The 22,598-nt window shown below is 44.5% G+C and overlaps 1 protein-coding gene across 7 annotated transcripts in view; it reads right to left on the bottom strand.

Annotated features, from left to right (window-relative positions):
• The window catches only part of DOCK5 (dedicator of cytokinesis 5), a 235,651-nt gene extending 215,082 nt beyond the window's left edge, over positions 1 to 20,569 (bottom strand). For 2 of the 7 annotated variants that reach the window (XM_031669440.1, XM_031669441.1), the window contains exon 1: positions 20,321 to 20,569. In XM_031669440.1, coding sequence (XP_031525300.1) covers positions 20,321 to 20,363 — 43 coding nt within the window. In that variant the 5' untranslated portion in view covers positions 20,364 to 20,569. Of the gene's footprint in view, positions 1 to 7,140; positions 7,985 to 20,320 lie in introns of those variants that run through there. The other 5 variants (XM_031669442.1, XM_031669446.1, XM_031669438.1 and 2 more) reach the window with 3 other exon arrangements.
• Positions 20,570 to 22,598: the final 2,029 nt, after the last annotated feature.

The raw sequence follows: 22,598 nt of genomic DNA, 5'->3' as shown, positions 1-22,598 counted from the left end.
GTGGGAGTATTTACACCATAGATATTGGCAAATGCTACAAACTCAGTTTTTTCCCCCACTCTAGAGAGCTAGTTTACCAGCACACTATTGCAGCATGAATGGTTAAAGAGGAAGAAACAAAATCAAGGTAAACAAGTCTCCCCATAATCTGACACAATCTATATCATTTCCCTCTTTTCCACTTCACCCACCCTTTGCTTCAGCCAGAATGGACAACTTCCTCATTATCCACTTGCCACAAATACCTGCGTTCGGGCCAGGGCTCACGCTGTGCCAGGTATCCAGCCTTCCCAAACCTGATGTCCATCTCTGTAAAGTTCAACTTCTTCCCTGAAGCTTCCCCAGCTCCCTCAATTAGAATAATCTTTGCTTCTCTAAACTCCCATAACCCCAACTGGACTCTTCTGCAACTTTTTTCCTGTTCAGCCTTCCTTTCCCTGGAGTTATTTATGGTTTTTATACTTTGTGGTCTTTTAATTCATTATAAACTTCCCAAAAACAGAATCTATGTCCACTTCTCTTAAGTGTTAGCAGAAGTATCAATTAAGTGTGCAATGGCATTATCTCTGAGTATTCCAAGTACTAAGTGGATACCTGCTACTCAGGTACCTGGTGAATAGGTGAAGATGAACACAGAGCATTTATTTGCACAAGGGTTCAGTAACCCACGTCTCTCTCCCACTTTCCCACACCTAGAATTCTAGACCTGCATACTCATGAGTTCCCCAACTGATTTGGGCCCTGACAACTGAATCAGCAACAGCAGGATTTTCAAGGCCAGAAGGCTGCTAAAGGCATGATCTGATGTGCATGTGAATTACTTTTACTAGATTCAAATCCCTGTAAAAGAGGAGGGAAAATCAAGGATTAAATTACAGAGACTAAACTTTGATCTGGCAACAGTGGGCTCGTATTTCAAGTAACACTCAACTCCCTGTGTCTTAGTCAGCTTAGGCTGCCATAACAAAATACCACAGACCATGTAGCTTAAATAACAGAAATGTGTTTGCTAACAGCTCTGGGGGCTGGAAGTCCAAGACCAAGTTACCATCATGGTCAGTTTCTGGTGAGGGCTCTCTTCCTGGCTTGTAGATGGCCACCTTCTCATTGTGTCCTCACATGGCATAGAGAGAGAAAGAGAAAGAGAAAGAGAAAGAGAGAGAGAGAAAGCGAAAGAGAGGGAGAGCGTTCTCCTTATAAAAGAAGAGACCAGGCACAGTGGCTCACACCTGTAATCCAAGCATTTTGGGAGGCTGAGGCGGGAGGATTGCTTGAGGCCAGAGTTCAAGACCAACCTGGCCAACATAATAAGACCCTCTCTCTATTTTAACTTTTTAATAATTTTTTTAAAATAATTTTTTTTTAAAAAAAAAAGCACTAATCCCCTCATGAGGGCCCCACCATGATATCATCTAAATCTAATCATCTCCCAGGACCCATCTCCAAATACTATCACACTGGGGACTGAGGCTTCAACACAGGAATTTGTGAGGGACATAATTCAGTCCATGGCACCCTGTTAAAACCAATCTTCCTTTAAATACTTTGGGAAAGACGACTGAGAGATTTGGGGAAATCTGAGAACTGGAAACCAGATGAAAAAGATCACAAGTTCAGCCTCAGGGGGAGAAAATTAGTTCTTCCTATTGCGTATAACTTAGCCAGTCTGAAGAGTATATGAAAGCCACCAAGAAGTTAGAAGGAAAACTACTGGATTACCATTGGCACGTAAAGAAAATCTGGACATAAAGTAATGGGGCTCTTTGCACCAAAGCTTTTGGAGACAAAGTTTCCTGAGTAAGTCTTCAGGCAGAAAGTTCAATGGCATGTCAAAGTTAGATCCTAGCAGCTTTTAGTCCATTAATGTGGCCTAACAGGCATTGCTTATTTCATTTGCAGAAATTTTCAACAACTGAAAATTCATCACACTCTGAGAATCTAGAAGGTAATAGAAAATATTATCTCTGTTTTGCAGATGGAAAAACTAAGCTAAAGAGAGTCAAACCACTTGGTCGCTCCTGTAACAGAGATTGAAATACAAACCCAACTTCCTAATCCTGGTATCAATACTTCTCTGTTAGTTTCACTCCATGTTAGTTTCACTCCATGCACTATCTCCCAAAAACCTAAATTTTAAAAAATTTTTAAATTTTTTAAAACCGTAATTTTTAAAATTTCTTTTATTAAAAAGTTAATTAAAGTACAGACAAGGTCTCATTATGTTGTATCGACTATGAAGTCGACAACTCCTGAAGTTACTTCTATGAAGTCTATAATTCATCCAAACACATGCTATTAAAAAAATTGGCAAAGAATTCTCAGAACTGAGGCAGACAAATGAACATGGTATAAGTAACTATTTCTGCAAGAAAAACAAACAAACCCTCTAATCTTCCAAAAGTATAAAACCCTGTCACTCAAGGCTGTTGATAAAAGCAAGAAGATAAAGACATCTAAGATGAAGGAACACATGTTTCATTTTAGATATTTCTATTTCCTCCATCTGTATGTCTTGATAGGAGCAATTTTAGGAAGGCAGGACCACTGAGATGCTGTACTTTTCCTAAGGTTTTACAACTGTTAGCTAATGCCTCCACGACATGGAATTTTGTACCTTGAGTCCTAAAAGAAATTAAACCAAAAGTAAAGAGAGGGGAAAAAAAAGCAAATAAAAGAAAAAATCAGTATGTCCATATGTCCTCCCTGACAGACTCCAAACTGATCTTTAAAACTGAGTCTTTTGGGCAACAAATGACAGGCTCTCTGTTTTCTGGTCTAAAATCTATCCCCACGCCACCGCATTATATCAGAATCGAAATGCCCCCAGAGGAGAGTGATACAGGGTTTGCTTCACAGAGTGAGCTATTTGTTTTTGAAATAAGTCATGTTGCCAAAATCGGAACTGAGCAAAGATACCCATTTCTCATTCAGGAAAGAAAATATAAGACAGATTCAAAATCTCCAAGGCTCTTGGCTTAATCACAGTTCAAACATGAAAAGAATTCTTCTGTAGCCTCAAACTATTTCTGAATTTGTGAGCTTACCAGTGGACCTCCCTGAAGCTATCAAACAATTTGAAAACATTCTTGAGCAGCAATTCTAATTCCGCCAAAGATAAACTGGATGCCACCCTCTGCCAAGCCATGTAAGGATCTTCTGAAAAATGACTCCAGTATATTCTATATGCAAGCAACTCTTTAATTCAAGAAGATATCAGCCTTCTTTGTGTCAGGCTTTCAAGCACATAAGACAGTCATTCAGGATTCTGTCCTCAATGGATTCCTATCCTCAGATTCTATGATAATCTGGATGTTAAGACCAGAAATGGCTGGTAAAGAGCTACTGGGTCACACGTCCATGAATTCATGACACTGGAGATGTATTTTATGGCACTCTTATCAAGCCAAAGAAAAGGAAAGCAGTCATTATGAATCCCTTCCTACTGCTTCTGTGTTTCTATAGACTCTTTAGCTTACACAGTAGTCTCCTAGTGTCCCCTTCTGTGACTTCAGGTACCCAAGGTCCAAAAATATTAAATAAAAATTCTCAAAAATAAACTGCCATGGTACTGCAGTGCTGGTGTTCAAGTCACCCTTATTTTACTTAATCATAGCCCCAAAATGCAAGGATGGTAATACTGGCATATTGTGTTTATTGTTCTTTTTTATTATTATTGTTGATAACCTCTTACTGTGCCTAATTTAGAAATTCAGCTTTATCATAGATATATTTGTATAGAAGAAACATCGTATATACAAGCTTAGGTACTATCCCCAGTTTCAGGCATCCCCTGAGGATAAGGGGGACTACTGTGTGATCCTCACCACCATGCAGCCCAGCAAGCCCCTGGAACATAGAAGGTGCTGAGTGAACATGGGCTTCCTCAGAGCAGTGAGGTGGGTTAGCCGCAGTGAGTGGGGATTCACACGTAAGGTGGCGTGACTCAAAACATTCACATTAGTTTGTTGTGTGTGAATTCATTCATTCATTCCTCTTAGGATTCCAGGCTGTTCTAAGCCAGCGAGTGAGTACCACCCTAAAAGCACAGGATCAGAAGAAAGCAACAGTCCCATCACCCAGAGATCCCTTGGAATTCAAATATTTTCCAGGGGTGAGCACAGCGGCTCACACCTGTAATGCCAACACTTTCAGAGGCCAAGGCAGGTAGATTGCTTGAGGACAAGAGTTCAAGACCAGCCTGGCCAACATGGCGAAACCCTGTCTCTTCTAAATATACAAAAATTAGCTGGGGGTGGGGGGTGCATGCCTGCAGTCACAGCTACTTGGGGAGGCTAAGGCAGGAGAATCACTTGAACCCGGGAGGCGGAGGTTGCAGTGAGCCAAGATCGCGCCACTGCGCTCCAGCCTGGATGACAGAGTGAGACTCTGTCTCAAAGAGAAAAAAATATGTATATGTATGTGTGTGTGTGTGTGTGTGTGTGTGTGTGTATACACATTTGTTTTTCCAGGAAGATTCTTGCAAGATAAGGCCATTTCTGGCCATAAGGCTCTAAAATCAAAAATATACTCAAATCTATTCTGAACTCTGAGGACAGGCTCTGAGCCAGCCAATATTAACTACTTGGTAATCAGTCCCACTCTGCAAACAAAGGCACCTGATTGCCAGGCAAGGGTACTGTCAGGGAGGCTGCGACTGAGCAAACTTTCAGATTGCGATCACGTACTGCCCACTGGACCAGGAAGTGTGCTAATCTTATTCCTTCCTTCTTACTTGGCTTAGAGCCTTATATGACTTCACAAGGTAAAGAGTAATAAAAGTTAGGAGACTTGGAATTCAAAAATCCCAGGCATAAGCAACTACTCTCCAAAACTTCACTCTGCAGCCGATAGCTCTTGCATCTACCTTGACGATTCTGATTTCAAGCATGGCTTGACTGCCCAGCTCCACAGCCTGCAGGACTAAAGGTAGTAAGCAGCGTATCAAAATAATACAGTTAGCATTATACTCTGTTGTCCCTAAACAGAGAGAGTCAGACGAAGTCTGTAGTCTCAATCTTCTTCGGTAACTCATGAACATAGCCATAGTGAAACTGTTAGACTATAGAAATAATTATATATAAATGTTCTCTTTCATTATTGAAATACTTTGTTTTATGTAATGCTACACCCAGTGTTTTGTATGTCACGGGACTAAGTATTACCTTATCAAAATAATACAATTACATCATACTTTATTGTCTTTAAACAGAGAGAGTAGACGAAGCCTGAGGCTAATGGTTTATTCACCATGAAATAGCCATTTAGGCCGGGCACACTGGCTCACGCCTGTAATCCCAGCATCTTGGGAGGCCGAGGTGGACAGATCACCAGAGGTCAGGAGTTCCAGACCAGCCTGACAAAAATGATGAATCCCTGTCTCTACTAAAAATTCAAAAATCAGCCGGGCATGGTGGCATGCACCTGTAATCCCTGCTACTCAGGAGGCTGAGGCAGGAGAATCATTTGAACCCAGGAGGCGAGGGCTTCTGTGAGCCGAGATAGCGCCACTGCACTCCAGACTAGGCAACAAAGCAAGACTCTATCTCAAAAAAAAAAAAAAAAAGAAGAAGAAGTAGGCATTTAGATCCTTAAACAACCAACAAATTAAGATTACAATTAATAAGATGTAATTATACGAGTTTTAAAAATTAGGATTATAAAGAGGTCAGACCAGCACAGGCATGTTTTATTTTGCCCTTTATTCAAGTAAAATCTTGGATCTGGTTTTTGTTGATTAACAAAGAGATGGTCATAAGTAACTAACTGAATGGCAGAAAGCTAAATGTATTAAATTATAGAAGGTCTATTCTAAGGTCATGAAGATGTGCTCTTATGTTTTCTTCTAAGAGTTTTCACTGTTTTATCTTTTATACAGCTGGAATCAATTTTTTTATATGGTATAAGGAAGGGGTCCTGATACATTTTGTTCAGTATAAACAAACGACTCAGTACCATTTTTTGAAAAGATCATCCTTCAACCACTACATGCCACTGCCACCTTTGTCAACTTTGTCTGTCACTGCGCCAGATTCTTTTTAATGGCTGTATAGTTTTCCATTGTATGCATGTGCTATAAATTACTAAATCCATCCCCAATCAGTCAACACTTGAGAGTTTCCATGTTTTTGGTATCAATAATGCTGTAATGAATAACCTTGTCCATGTATTATTCCCCACATGTGGAGTATATTTGTAACATAAACTCAGAGAAATGGAGTTGCTAAGTCAAAGGGTATGTGCATTTTTAATCAATACATGATAGAGATTATACCAATTTTAATTGGAATTTTCAAGTCACAATGAACTCCAAAGTATTATAAGATACAGCACATTGCCATTTCAGTTACACCAAAGTTCCCAACATTTTTGGCCCTTAGGATTCTTTTCTAAAAGAATGTCATTTTATAAAAGACATCAAATGTTTAACAATGCTTCCGGTATCCACTGATTGAAAGTATATATAACCATATCAGTTCACAAAAATCTGCCTCAGTATTCTGCAAAATGTACATTAACAATCTAAAACAAATCATGCAGTCACAAATGGATAGACAGGCCTTCTCTGCTTATGGTAAAGAACAAGGGCAACTTGCTGTTTACTTCTGTTCTGAAGGAAGTTCCAAGCTCAGCACCAGCACCAGCACCTCTGGTCCCACATGGATAGATATTGCCCCATTTCAGGAGTTTGCTCCTGATGGAGAACGACAGTGGTTGTCTCTGCATGAGAAGAGGCTGCATCTCCTCCTCTAGGGTAAAGCTGTCCACTCCCAGCAAAGAGAATAGAGCAGAAGTTGGTGGGCATGGTGGCTCATGCCTGTAATCCCAACACTTTGGGATGCCAAGGCGGGAGGATCACCTGAGGTCAGGAACTCAAGACCAGCTTGGCCAACATGGTGAAACCCCGTCTCTACTAAAACACAAAAATTAGCCGGGTGTGGTGGCAAATGCTTATAATCCCATCTACTCCGGAGGCTGAGGCAGGAGAATTGCTTGAACACAGGAGGTGGAGGTTGCAGTGAGCTGAGATGGCGTCACTGCACTCCAGCCTGGGCAACAAAGCAAGACTCCGTCTCAAAAAAAAAAAAAAAAAAAAAAAAAGAGAATACAGCGGAAATGGAAGCTGAGGGAGAAGGTACTTACTCAAACTTTTCCTAAGTCTTCAGAAGATGGCATCACATTTTATTTGAAATACAGGTCTGAAAAAGTAGAAATGTTCTCTCACATCCAGGTTACTAATATAATAATCCTTTATTAGCAATACATGACCCTTTCTTCACTCCTTAAACTTTGCAAAACACAGTGATGTTCATTCTCAAATATGCCTGTGATATAGTGACAAAGCCACATTACTTATTAATTTTGCAATTGATATCACGTCAATACCACAGTGCTAAGGACTGAAACCTTAGTGAGAAGTCAGTGGCCAAACCGTGGAACCCACAGTGTCACTTCCACTTTGCAGGCTCAAACCTCCCCAAACATACTTCCTTCCCAGAACTCTTAAAAAGGGGAAGGTATTTAACAGCTGAACCTTACTTATAACAAAACCTCCACCTGGAAAAAACTCAGGAGACACAGGCATCTTCCCCTTCAGATGGAGAGGGGAGAATTTACTCTTAGAACCTTTAAGGAGATCTGATTAACAAACCTCTCTCCAGAGCTGTAAATAAAGAGAAAGAGCAGCTAGAAGACAGCAAGTTGAAACAAAAATTTGCTACTAGCGGTGTGACTTTCAGATAAGTCATCTGATGTCTCTGGGGCTTTTTTTCTTCTGATAAAACAAGGGTGTTAACCAAGAGGTAATACTTACAAACTCTGGCTCTTAATATCTTCTGATTCTACATACAAGAGGGCAAAACTGTTAGATTTTGACAACTGAGTCTTACCTATGACTTAGTTTTTTGTTTGTCTGTTTCTTTTTGAGATGGAGTCTCGCTCTGTTGTCCAGGCTGGAATGCAGTGGCACAATCTCAGCTCACTGCAACCTCTGCCTCCCGGGTTCAAGTGATTTTTGTGCCTCAGCCTCCTGCGTAGCTGGGATTACGGGCACACACCACCGTGCCCAGCTAATTTTTGTATTTTTAGTCAAGATGGGGGTTTCACCATGTTGGCCAGGCTGGTCTCGAACTCCTGATCTCAGGTGATCCACCCACCTCAACTTCCCAAAGTGCTGGGATCACAGGTGTGAACCACCATGTCTGGCCGTGACTTAGTCTTATACCTGGTCTCTGGCAGGGAAGACTGGGTCATGAGAGCCACATTGTTCCAGGCTCACAGAAAGTACAAACCAAATACGATGCAACTTGTTGCAGGTACACAGGTAACAAACCCATCAGGAGGGTGCATTTTAATGCACCTCGGCTGAGTCACAAAGAGTTATTTTCAAGAGGGAATCAGTCTCCACTGCATTTTCCTTCCCTCAAGCAGCTTTAAAAGACAAAGACACGGCGCGGTGGCTCACGCCTGTAATCCCAGCACTTTGGGAGGCTGAGGTGGGCAGATCACGAGGTCAGGAGATCGAGACCATCCTGGCTAACACAGTGAAACCCCATCTCTACTGAAAACACAAAAAATTAGCTGGGTGTGGTGGCAGGCGCCTGTAGTCCCAGCTACTCAGGAGGCTGAGGCAGGAGAATGGAGTGAACCCGAGAGGTCAAGCTTGCAGTGAGCCAAGATTACGCCACTGCACTCCAGCCTGGGCAACAGATCGAGACTCTGTCTCAGGGAAAAGAAAAAAAAAAGATTAGCTGGGCATGGTTGCACATGCATGTAGTCCCAGCTACTTGGGAGGCTGAGGCAGGAGAATCTCTTGAACTCAGGAGGTGGAGGTTGCAGTGAGCCGAAATCATCCCATTGTACTCCACCCTGGCAACAGAGCGAGACTCCTTCTCAAAACAATAATAACAATAATAATAAAAGACAAAGACATTCATGATCATTAGAGAGAGGGCATCTTTGGGGTCCAACTATCATCTGATGTGGACAGTGACAGGGTTTAATCAGCTATGGAAATATGAGAGCAAATGGCACATTTGGGAAAAGGTGGATAATGACCATGAACCCGTTCGAACAACAGTGGCTTTGCAATGGCACAGAGCTTTGTGAAAGACAAAGCCCACTTCTGTCTCTTGCTTGGGAAGTGGCTGCCAGCATTCACACAATCGTTTGAGTGAGCCCAGGCTCTGAGAGGACATGGCCCAAACATTACTTGGAAAAATACAATCCACATGCTCATCCACATCTCTGCCTCAAAATAATTTCTCAAAAAACACTTTTATAAAGCTTGACAATAAAAAATCCATTATTCCTGAGGTATGCTGGTGTAGCTATAAATCAGTCAAAGGACTCCCAAAGGGCTTATTATGTCCTTTAATGTCCTCGGGGAGTAGGCATATTCTGGGTGTTTTTACCTGCTTGAGGAAGGGGAAAATGATTTTTCCTTCTACTAATTTTTTTTTTTTTTTTAAATAATAGACAGGGTCTCGCTATGTAGCCCAGGCTGGTCTCAAACTCCTGGGCTCAAGCAATCCTCCAGCCTCAGTCTCCTAAGGTGCTGGGATTACAGGTATGAGCCACTGTGCCCAGCCAAAATATTTAGTGAAGAACAAACTATGTGGTTCAATTCCACTCCAACTTATTCCAAAGAACTGGATCGTTCCTTTTTTAAAAATTCTTTTGAAAGTACCAAAATCTTTTATATGCATTGCATTATAATTATAATGTCATTGCATTGAATACAGCTGGAAATAGGCTAGAAGTTAGAAAACTTTGATTTATGGTAAAATTAAGTACAATGGATTTGATTCCTTACATTCAAGCTCCACTGATGTGTCTCTTGAAATTTAGATGAAGAGAAAAACACAAATTAATTTATATTTTCAGCTAACATGATGGCTATATGACAGACAGACTAATGTTTGAGTAACTATGGCTTCAAACAGTATTCTAAATTACTTTTTCTTCTTCTCCAAATTACTTGTGATTTCTCAGACCTTTTCTTTAATTACTGAGTGTACAGTACATATGCTCTTTTTATAAGGAATCTCAACTCCTTGTATTGGAAATGGGAAATAACAGATAAATCTCAATGTCTTGTTTCTTCCATGAGACCGCACCTTCTTTCCTTTCCAATTTACGTGCTCAACACAGCACCAACCCAATGACTCAGAACCTCCTAAACCCTGTGCACCACATGGTCAAGCATTTTCTTTCCTGGTAGCCAAGTCTGCAATGCCCCTTCCTCCATAAAGCCTCCATAAATAATAACCAAAAAATAAAAAAGCAAATCCCATCACTTCCATCTAATAATGCAGCATTTATGATTCTAGGTCCTCGCCCACCCCACAGGACTCACATAATCTCTTGCTTATGCAGTCTATTAAATCTATTTTCTCTATTACTTGAACATCCCTTTCTCTATGCCTTTGATTCTTCTCTCATGGGCAACACACACAGGGTGGTATTTTCCAACGTGTAGGCAAAATCCTGCTGCTGGTAAGCAAGATGAATTTAAATAGATGATGGGGTCAGCATTCCTTTATTCACATAGCATATATTTACTGAGGACTTATTATGAGCCAGGTGCTATTCCAAGGGCTGGGGCATACCGATGAAAAAGAGTTCGTGTCCTCATAACTTTACATTCTAGTATGGGAGACAGACAGTAAACACTAACAAATAAATAAAGGAAAAGGGCTAGACATTCTGAGGTGTCGGCAAGGAGGCGGGATCATGCAGCTAGGGTTCTTCTCAGAGAAGGCTCTCTCTAAGCAGGGATTATTTGAAGGAAGATCTGAATACGACCAGAGAACCGGACATCTAAAGATCTAGGGAAACACATTCCACAAGAGGGAGGAGCAAGTGCCAAGGTCCTGAGTCAAACTGAGCTTGGCAAGTTCAAAAACCAGAAATAAAGCTGGTGTGGCTGGAATGCAGAAGGGAAAGAGGTAGGCGGCAGGTCTGATCCCACAGGGCCTGGAGGGCATGACCAGGAACTTCAGTGCCATCCCAACTGCAACGGGAAAGTGGAAGCAGGGAGGTGGCAACGTCAGGTTCTTGCCTTTAAAAAATTCCTCTTGGCTGGGCTTGGTGGTTCATGCCTGTAATTCCAGCACTTGTGAGGCTAAGGCGGGAGAATCACTTGAGACCAGGAGTTCAAGACCAGCCTGGGCAACAAAGCAAGACGCCCATCTTAAAAAAAAAAAAAAAAAGAGCAAGAGGTCCAGTTAGAAGACCACTGCAGCTGGGCGTGGTGACTCATGCATGTAATCCCAGTACTTTGGGAGGCCAAGGCAGGTGGATCACTTCAGGTCAAGAGTTCAAGATCAGATTGGTCAACATGGTGAAATGCCGTGTCTACTAAAAATACAAAAATTAGCCAGGTGTGGTGATGCGCACCTGTGGTCCCAGCTACTCGGGAGGCTGAGGCAGGAGAATCACTTGAACCCAGGAGGTGGAGGTTGCAGTGAGCCGAGAATGTGCCACTACACTACAGTCTGGGTGACAGAGCGAGACTCCGTCTCCAAAAGAAAAAAAATAAATAAATACCATTGCAGTAGCCCTGCAGAAGGTAATGCAGGCTTGCGTTGAAATGGAAACATCAGGAGCGATAATCTGAGCATGTATTTTGGAGGAAGGGCTGAACTTGATGACAGATGGAATGTGGGGTGACTTAGTGTTCTGCCTGGGCCACTGGACAGATAGCAAAGAACTGGGGAAAGTGCAGTTCTGAGGTTAGAGAGGATCCAAACTTCCGTCCTGGAAGCAGGGACTGCCTGTTAAAGCCACTGGGAGATGCCCAGTGAACAGCTGGATGTGATTCCAAAGCACAGGGAAGGGGTCTGGGGGTATCAATGTGGAAGGCTGCAGCAAATGAATGGGAGTAAGCCAGGGCGGGGGATGAGATCACTTGGTAGCAGGTAGATAAAGGAGACAGAAAAGCCAGCCAGGCTATGGCAAGACTTAAAGTTCTGGCAAAGCGGAAGGAAGGCAGGGAGGAGGGATGGTGGGTATATGGGAGGAAAACCATGGAGAAATGGGATCAAAAGTCTAGAGAAAGTCTAGAGAAGAAAATGTTTCCAAAAGTAAAATCAACTGCATCCAATCTGTGAACAAAAACACCCATAGGGAATGGAAGTGATTCCATTTTCAATGATCTTTCACTTTTTTGAGATGAAATTGCTCTGTTACCCAGGCTGGAGTGTAGGGGTGCGATCTTGGCTCACTGCATCCTCTGCCTCCTGCACTCAAGCGATTCTCCTACCTCAGCCTCCCTAGTAGCTGCAATGACAGGTGTGCACCACCACACCTGGCTAAGTTTTTTTGCATTTTTAGTAGAGATGGGGTTTTGCCGTGTTGGCCAGGCTGGTCTCGAACTCCTGACCTCAGGTGATCCACCCGCCTCAGCCTTCCAAAGTGCTGGGATTACAGGCATGAGCCACCGCGCCCAGCTTCAATTATCGTTTTGCGGAACTACAGTAGATCCTCATTGTTGACAGACTCCATATTTGTGAATTCACCTACTCACTAAAATGCATATGAAACCTTAAAACCAATACTCCTACACAAGTTCCTAGCTGAGAGTGAGCAAGGTGACGCTCTGCATTCTTGTTTCAGCTCGCATATTGTAAAGAAGTGTCTTTTTTGTGGTCTATTTACTGCCATATTTTACTTATTTTTGTGTTTTTTGTTGTTGTTGTTGTTGTTGTTTGTTTTTTTTTTTTTTTGAGCAGGGTCTCACTCGCTCACTCAGGCTGGACTGCAGTGGCACAATCACAGCAAACTGCAGCCTTGACCTCCCCAGGCTCAGATGATCCTCCCACCTCAGTTTCCCAAGTAGCTGGGCCCACAACCACATGCCACCATGCCCAGCTATGTTTTGTATTTTTTTGTAGAGACGGGGTTGCACAATGTTGCCCAGGCTGGTCTCAAACTCCTGGGTTTACGGGAGCCTCTCGTTTCAGCCTCCCAAAATGCTGGGATTACAGGTGTGAACCACCACATTGGCCTCATGTTTGTGCTTTTTGCTGGTGATTTTGCTATTTAAAATGATCCCAAGCATAGTGCTACAGTGCTAAGTTCCTAAATGTAAAAAAAGCTGTAATGTGCCTTAAAAAAAAAAATACACGTTAGGTAAGTTTCTTCATTCAGGCATGAGTTACAGTGCTTTTTGCCATGAGCTCAATGTTAGTGAACCAACTATATATGTTAAATAAGATACCTTTAAACATGAACACACATAAAATAAGGTTATGTGTTGATCGGCTGATGAAAAGTTTGTGACCAGAGGCTCACAGGAACCCTGCCTCTCCCCTAGGAGCAACGGGTCAGTATTCACTAACTCAGTGTTCACTGTGACTAAACAGAACATAATTACCATGAAAAATGAGAATGGACACTATACCGAAGAGAAAGATTCCACTGGGCATCAGCTTCCTCCTTTTTTAATGAAGAAAAAGCAGGTCTGAGGCTCTAGGCTTGACAGCAGCAGTATCTAGCCAGAATCTAATACACCGCTCTTATTTTTGTTGCTTTCACTTTTACAATTGTTTCTTTCCTACAGCAAGTAGTGGTAGAAATGTAAGGCTGTCTTTTTCAGTAACTGCTAAAATGAAAAAAAGAAAACAAGCAGACAATATGAAGAAAATATAACATAGCAAATAGTATAGGCTGAGCGTGGTGGCTGACGCCTGTAATCCCAACACTTTGGGAGGCCAAGGTGGGAGGATTGCTTCAGCCCAGGAGTCCAAGACCAGCCTGGGCAACATAGTGAGATCCCATGTCTACAAAAACAACAACAACAAAAATTAGCCAGGTATGGTAGTGTGTGTCTGTAGTTCCAGCTACTCCAGAGGCTGAGGTGGGAGGATCACTTGAGCTCAGGAGGTCCAGGCAGCGGTGAGCTGAGATTGCACCACTGCACTCCAGCCTGGGTAACAGAGCAAGACCCTGTCTCCTAAAACAGAAAGAAAAAATACAGATGGAAATGGGTATGGCAATAGCCCTGAAGCTGCTACACAGTGGTACCTGGACATGACAAAACCAAGATGACGATGAACAAGTGGAACTTGGGAAATACAACATGGGATAAAGATTTTGTTTTTGGAGTGAGATTACATGGCCATGGATGAGAAACTCATCTTCTGCAAACCTTGTTTCCTTTATTCAGAAACAGGGGACAACAGCATCTCATATCACTGCCACCATGATTTAATGAAATATCAGGTAAAGCAGCTCAAATGTTTGTCTCAGAACCCTTTACTTGCTTAAAGTTACTGAGAACCCCCAAAGAGCTTCTGTCTGTGTGGGTGGTGACATCTATCACGACTTACCATATCAGAAGTTCAAACTGAAACATTAAAAAAGTATTTGGTACTTAATTTAAAATAACTATGATAAATCCAATACATGTTTATAAAAATACATATTTTCAATGAACAGAACTATTTTCTCAAACAAAAACACTTAGAAGTGTGGCTTTGTTTTGCATATTTGGAAGTCTCTTTAATGTCTGACTTCACTATAGGCAGCTGGGTCTTCATAGCTGCCTCTGCATTCCATCGGTGGCCATATCGCACTTTGCAAAGCCTCTGGAAAACTCCACAAGACACTAACAAGAGAATGAGAATGTAAACAGGCTGATAATGTCTTAGTATTATGGCAAAAAGAAAGTTTTAATTTCATGGACCACTCCCCCCCCACACACACACACACACACACACACACACATTCCGAAAGTGTCTCCAAGACTCCACATGTCCCTGGAACATACTAAAATAAAGGGTTCAGAATGGTACCTCACAAGGGAAGTTCTCAGTGAATACTAATTCTCTTTTCCTTTTGTTCCTAGCCTCAATGTTGTTAAATCATGACCAAGGTAAGGCCAGGCCTTCTTCAGGTCATTATAATTACATAATATCCAGCACAGTGTTATATGTAAAGAGGTGGTCAACAAGTATCACTGTGTTGCTCAGATGGTACTGTAACTAATTAGCTATGTGATCCTCAGCCAAGGATACTTAATCTGTCAAATCCAGAGGATACACAGACTTGAATAAGAAAAAAAGTTACATCTCTATTTTCTGACATTCAGCACTTACTTTACGACTGTAACCAACAAACCATGATTGCACTAGTAGCGCCTGTGATACTGTCACCAATAAAAATCACAGGGATTTTTATATCATATTATGGTTACTGCAGATATCTTGAAAAATCATATGTGCTCATAACTAATTCAAAATTATGGTAGTTATTACACCTGTCACTAGATCTTGGTACTTCATGCATTAATAAAGAAGTACACATATTGCAATATCACGAACTTTGAAAAACATCTTCATAGCTGTATTTCAATACAGCTGTTTTCATTTTCAATCCTTTGTATTTTACTTAATTTTTATTTCTGCAGTGACTTGGAACTTTGTATCGTACCTTACGCATTTAAAAACATTCTAAGAAAGGGGTCTGCTGGCTTAACCAGATTGCCAAGGATTCATGTGACCAAAAAGGCAAGAATCCTTGGTGTTAAGCAATTCACTTAATCTCTTCAGGCACCAAGTTCCTCTCTTTTAAAGGAAAGGATGCTTACTCCCTGAGGTCGCTCCCAGTTCTGCCACCCCAGCTATAGTCTATGGAATATGATATCCATAGTGGAGAAGAATCAGGTGGGAAACCACATACCTGAGGACATTAGCAAAAAGCACGATTCTGGGCCAGGCATGGTGGCTCACACCCATAATCCCAGCACTATGGGAGGCCAAGGTGGGCGGATCACGTGAGGTCAGGAGTTCCAGACCAGCCTGGCCAACATGGTGAAACTCCGTCTCTACTAAAAATATAAAAATTAGCCGGGCATGGTGGTGGGCGCCTGTAATCCCAGCTACTCAGGAGGCTGAGGCACAAAAATTGCTTGAACCCAGGAGGTGGAGGCTGCAGTGAGCCAAGATTGAGCCACTGCACTCCAGCCTGGGTGACAGAGCGAGACCCCGTCTCAGAAGAAAAGAAAAAAAATCAGCCAGGCTCATGGCTCACTCCTGCAATCCCAGCAACTTGGGAGGCTAAAGGCTGGAGGATCACATGAGGCCAGGAGTTCCAGACCAGCCTGGACAATAGAGAGAGACCCCATCTTTAAAATAATTTTTTTAAAACTTAAAAAATCAAAAAACTTAAGCCAGGCATGGTGGTGCACACCTGCAGTTCCAGCAACTTGGAAGGCTGAGGTGGGAGGCTGCAGTGAGCCATGATCATGCTGTACTCTAGTCTGGGCTATGGAGTGAGGCCCTGTCTCAAAAAAAAAAAAAAAGAAAAGGAAAAAAAAAAAAAGCTTTGCAAAGAATCCATAGTCAATCTAATCGGGGGCTGTTCTTTACATAAACAGCTTGTGTGGAAGCAAACTTGAAAATAAATGTTTTTATAATCAGACTATTCTGGATATTTATCACTAATGTTTGCTTAAAAGTGTTTTATATCTTCACATGCTCAGACAGAAAAAAAAAAAAAAAAAAAAACAGAGAGAGAGAAAACAGAAACAAAGAAAGAAAAAAGATGAGAAAAAAGCACATTTTCCACATCTCCAGGGAAGAACACTTAGCCACTGAGCACTTTACACAGGGGTACTAGAGCACCATCAGTTTAAAGAATCAAATGGATCAGTCACCTCACTTGATAACACACACAAACCATTGAGACCCACTTAATGCTAAAAGCCTGAGCCAACACTGCTGTTTAAGAACTAAGAAAGCCCAGACAGGCTGCATTTCAGTCCCTGTAGAAACGTCTAGGATACGTCGGGAACAGCCAAGAGTGGCACCAAGATAAAATATGACAGTAGCGACTGCCAGCTTCAGCAGGCACAATTCAAACGGAGGCCAAAGCTCTATCCTCACACAGAGAAGCTCTGCAGAGGCACACTTCTCTTACAGCACAACAGGCGAAGTCATAGCTAGCACGGAGTAGTCATCCAAATGCTTCAACATGACTATCCTACGGTTCCTTCACCCAGAAACCAAATCTGTCCAGTAGACACTTAGAAAAGTCCCAAAAGCCAGTTTTCCCAACTATATTTAAGCAAGTCTGTCTGCTCCATGTTTCCTTGTTTTCTCAGCAGAATATCTCATTCTCTTACTTGCAGAGATAAAGACAGAGTGGAGGCTCTCCCTTCCTCCATCTAACCAAACAAAATTAAACTCGTATTGGGGTGAATGAGATGTTATGCCTAATGGGGAGAAAAAGAAGAGAAAAAAACCACATTCAATCACCAGAGAAGCTAGGTTACTGTGCTTTAGAACAGCACCCCAACATCAAGGACAAGCAGACTGAAGGTACCAATACCTGGTACACCCGTTGAGTGCTAGGAATACAAAACCATAATGGTCTGATTCACCGAACCCAAGGATGGCACAGTCCAGGAACTGTAAAGAAGAAGCATGAAGGTTTGGGACGGTCTGACAAATAGAAAATTTGAAGGAGAGAGTAGGAATGGATTTGAGCCCTCAAGGAAAGGTGAGCTGTCTGAGGCAGAGTTGGGAGGGCACTCCTGGCAGGGACAAGCACAATGGGAGCAAAGTCCCAAAGGAGGGACTCTGCAGGGTATATTGCACAACAGTGGGAAGGGCAGTTGGTCTGCATTGGAGAGCTAGTGAAAGAAGCCTTGAGAGAGAATGCTGAAGATAGGCTGAACCAGATTGTAGGAACCTTGGAAGTCAGGCTCAGACTTTATCCTGTTGACCATGAGAGGCTTCCAAGCAGAGAGGTGACAGAAATGCAGAAATGTAAGCAAGGAGGTGACAAAAACAATGATGAGTTTTAGGAATAAGCAATGGAGACTACTCTCTTCAGTTAATTTATCCTAACTGTGGGTCCTTTTGCCAAACCCAGACCAACCAGAATCTATGTCTGGTGAAATAAGTGTTCAGAATTATATCCTGATGCAATTTTCCTAACACCTAGGCCCTGGAAATGCAATCCAAATATTTTACACACACACACACACACCAATTTCCACACATATTTCCATATACATATATATATACACACACACACACATATATAGAGTTTTTTTGTTTTGTTTTGTTTTGTTTTTGTTGTTTTTAGATCAGGTCTCACAGTATCACCCAGGCTGGAGTGCAGTGCTGTGATGGGGGCTTACTGCACCCTCAACCTCCCAGGCTCAAGCGATCCTCCCACCTCAGTCTCCTCAGTAGCTAGAACCACAGACTCAGGCGACCATGCCCGGCTACATTTTTTTCGTATTTATTGTAAAGACCCGTTTGCTATGTTGCTATGCTAGTTTCGAACTGTTGGGCTCAAGCAATCCTCCTGCCTCTGCCATTCAAATTGTTGGGATTATAGATGTGAGCCACCGCACCTGGCCCAAATATTTTTCTTGACCTGTAAGTGACACAGTAAACTGACTCCAGAACATGCAAACGAAAAATTAAAAACATATTATACTTGCTCCTAGGACTATGGCAATAAAAACCACATTTGTGAAACATGTTTACTTTACCCTCAACTCAACAGTTTTGAAAAGGGCTTTTAATCCTGTTAAAATTAGATTTGATAACACTGCCGTAGTTATTAGGCATTGTTAAATATGCTTTCATCTAGGGGCCGGGTGAGGTGTCTCACGCCTGTAATCCCAACACTTTGGGAGGCCGAGGCAGGCGAATCACCTGAGGTCAGGAGTTTGAGATCAGCCTGGCCCACAGAGCTAAACCCGGTTTCTACTAAAAATACAAAATTAGCCAGGTGTGGTGATGCAAGCCTGTAATCCCAGCTACTCCGGGCGGGGGGCGGGGGCTGAGACAGGAGAATTGCTGGAACCCAGAGGCAGAGGTTGCAGTGAGCCGAGATTGCGCCACTACACTCCAGCCTGGGCAATAGAGTGAGACTCCCTCGTCAGTCAGTCCGTCTCAAAAACAAACAAACCAAAAAAAAAAAAAAAAAAAAAGGAAGAGCCCTTTCCTGAGGTGCAGCTAAGGGAGAGACTAAGATTCTAAAAGCAACTTAAGAGCAAAAAAGAATGCTTTTTGAACTGAGGGAAAACAAAGAAAAATATATAAAGGATCCACCTAAGAATAATGTAGTAATTATGAGACTGTTAAAAAACAAAACAAACAACAACAAAAAACCCCTGACTCCTGGCCACAGAGTTGAAAAGCCCCTAGGCACGTTGAGTAGCTCTTAATTGAGACTGCACTTCACCAACCAGTGAGGTGAGGAAAAACAGGACCTCAGTAAGGGAGTAAAGTCAAAGATAAAATTACAAACAGGCCAAATGAATGGACCTGAGAGGAAGTGATAAAATTCGCAACACACTCAGCTGTGTTTATTGTAGGGAATCACCCCAGGTCTAACGGCCATTGTAATCACCCGGCTCAGGGCAGAAGTCTTCCCACAGGCCCTCAATAACCTCAATCCTTGATAAAAAGCCAAAGGAGCCTGACTTTCCACCTGGGTCAAAACCCCCGCACATTCATTGTTTCGGATCCAAAGCACCACCACCAGCAACCCCTGCGCACAACCCGGGGCTCTCCAGCACCGCTGTTCGTGATGCCAAGTGCCCAGCACGGGGTCTGGCACCGTTTCCTTAATAAAAATGTCCTCTTCTCGTCTCCAGGATAAAACTCAGGATCCGGAAGGCAGCCTTACACCCTCTCCAGCCAGGCTCCGTTAGGAGATGAGTGCGCACAAACAGCCCCAGGGGCCAGCCACCCCCTTCCCGTGCCACAACTTCCTGTCCCTTCCATCACTTCCACACCACGACTCTAGTTTCCATCCAGTTCACAACTGTCATCAAGATCCCAGGGTCTGGAGGAAAGGGGGCAGGGCGGCTCTCCACCCTCAACTCCTCACTTAAGGGGCGTCTGAGAAGAACCTACGAAAGTGGGGCCAGAAAGCACTGGGACCACGAGCACCAGCCCATGTGCCGACCCGGGGGGCCACCTACTCCCGGGTGAAACCCACGCTGGGCGCACGGGGGCGAGCCACACAGCCGCGGCCCCAAAACAGCAGCAGGCGCGCCCCCTCGCATTGACATTTCTCCGGTGTGAAGTGCCGGAGCTTGGGATGCAAGAGCGGGATTACTGTCCCGAAGCTCAACTGCACTTGGAAGCACTCGGCGTCCCCAAACCCTGGGCGACTTCCCCATCGGCGCTCCCTGGTGAGGGCTCCGACCGCCCCCGAATCCCAGAGCTGCGCAGCCGGGCCGAGCCCCCGGCCGGGGTCCTCCGCCGGGCTCTGGGCAAACCTGGCAGGGCCGCTGTCCGCGAACTTGGCCGCGTGGGCCGGGCAGGGACCAGGTGGGGCGCGCACTCACCAACCCCGTACTTCTGTCTCTTGGTCGGGATCCAGCGGGCCATGGCGGCGACCTCGCCCCGCGGCGGCGGCGACTAAGGCTGCTACAGCTCCTCCGGCTCCGGCCGCCGCCGCGCCGCGCTCCTGCGTGCCCCGGGCGCTTCCGCCATGTTCCGTCAAACTTCGCTGGACTGCGCTGGCCGCCTCCCCGCCGCGCCGCCCGCGCCCGTGCCCGCGCCGCCCGCGGTCACCTGCTGGGCCCGGCTGCAGCGCAGCCTTGCGCGCCCCTCCCGGCGCCGCCCCGGCCCCTCCCGCCGGCCGCGCCCTCCGCCCGCCGGGGCCGCCTCCGAGCCGCGGGCGCCCGGCCTCTCCCGCCCGCGCCGCTTTCTGCGCTCTGCCGGGCGGGGACCGACTGCGGCTCCGCCTCGCGCGCTTCCCGGGAGCGGCTTCCCGGGCCGGCGGGACTTTGGCGCTGGCGGCGCTTTGCCTTTCCCCTGCCCTCCCCACCCGGCTGATACCCCGGAGGCCGGGTCCCTGCGGTCGGGCTCCCGACCGAGGATTGCGCTGGAGGCGCCAGGCACACCCAGGCCGGGCGGCCGGTGGGCGAGGGATGCGGGCTGCGCTCCCACGGCGCGCGCCGGACGCTTGGGGAGCGGAAAGGGATCAGCAAGAGCGGTTTCTTGCCCCGGGGCGCCTCCGGTGCCTGGCACTAAGCGGGCGCGCAATAAATATTTGTTGAATGAATGAGCAGTTGACTTCTGCCTTTACCCCCTGGAGCTTGAACCCTCGCCGCAAGCGCGGGAAGCCGTACCCGGGACATACTGGATCTCCTGGGGCCACCAATTAGAGCCTGGAAAGCAGAACTTCTATCACCAGAGAGCTGGTGCAAGGGAGGCGGGCTCCTCAGAAGTATCAGATCGTTTGCTAGGGGATCCTCTGCAGAGAAATTGTTTAGAAAGCCCTAATTTGAAAGTCCCCAAACTCCGGGGACCCCCCCAACCCTAAGCTGAAGAAACTTAGACCCTCATGCACAGGGGAAAAGTCCACCCCCAGACCTCCCTTTCTCAACCAGCCAGCAGCCCAGAGAGCATCCCCGCGGAAAGGGGACAAGGCGCATCCCCGTCTTTTCTCCGTTAACGACTGCATTTTCTTGACGAAGATCCCAATGGGGCTGCGCATTTGAACCGCCTTGGGCTCCAGGTGGCGCCCTCTCTGGAGCTCCCTCTTGAAATTCATTTCTTCCTGGAGAGACCTGGAGAATGAAGATCCAGGGGTTTCTCGCTACCTTGTACTGAGAAGTAACATTGCAAGCGGAGTAAATGACCAGCTTAATTACGTTCACCGTCGAAGAAGACGCCTCTAGAGAGAAATTATATCCTCTTTGCAGTCTGTGAAGGTTTTCAGGCTTTTTAGGAACGTAAAAGAAAGGAAGATTAACATGTAGTAAAGACAGGTAGTTGACCGGGCGCGGTGGCTCACGCCTGTAATCTCAGCACTTTGGGAGGCCGAGGCGAGCGGATCACCTGAAGTCAGGAGTTCCAGACCAGCCTGGCCAACATGGTGAAACCCCTTCTCTACTAAAATACAAAAGTTAGCCGGACGTGGTGGTGTGCTCCTGTAATCCCAGCTACCCAGGAGGCTGAGGCAGGAGAATCGCTGGAACCCGGGAGGCAGAGACTACAAGTGAGCCAAGATCGGGCCACTGCACTCCAGCCTGGGCAACAGGGCAAAACTCCGTCTAAAAAAAAAAAAAGAAAGAAAGAAAAGAAGAAGAAGGAAAAAAAAAGACAGTAAAGATAGATAGGCAAACGAGATAACAAGATAGTAAAGTTTCATTGGAGAATTGGTGCATTTTAACTTTGGTGGTTTTTTGCAAAACCAGGTCTGAATTTTTTTTGAAGTCCTATTCACGGTGGGTAACTACTAGAGCTGGCTTTTTTTTCTCCATCAACCAATAGGTATTTATTCACCATGTTTAACAATAATTTAAGAAATTCCTCTGTCACTTTAGACTTGACATCCAGAAAGAGTTCCACCATCTTCCCCAAAATAATTTATCTTCCTCCATTAGTATATCATGATTCTAATTTCCCAGGTTAGGTAATTTCTTCTTCCTTCTTCACACACATATTAAATGCCTACACATTAATGTGTAATTAAATGCCAGGCATCTCTCTAAGAATGAGGGTGCAGCGGTGAATACGGTAAAATGTGTCCCTTCACAGAGCTTCTAGTCTAGACGAGGAGAGTAAGACAATAAAGAAATGTACACCAAATGAGGGTAAACATTAGAGAAAATT

Source organism: Papio anubis, chromosome 8 (assembly GCF_008728515.1).
Source record: "Papio anubis isolate 15944 chromosome 8, Panubis1.0, whole genome shotgun sequence".
Lineage (NCBI taxonomy): Eukaryota > Metazoa > Chordata > Mammalia > Primates > Cercopithecidae > Papio > Papio anubis.
Note: the sequence above shows the minus strand (reverse complement) of the source record. Positions and strands in the feature narration are given on the sequence as shown.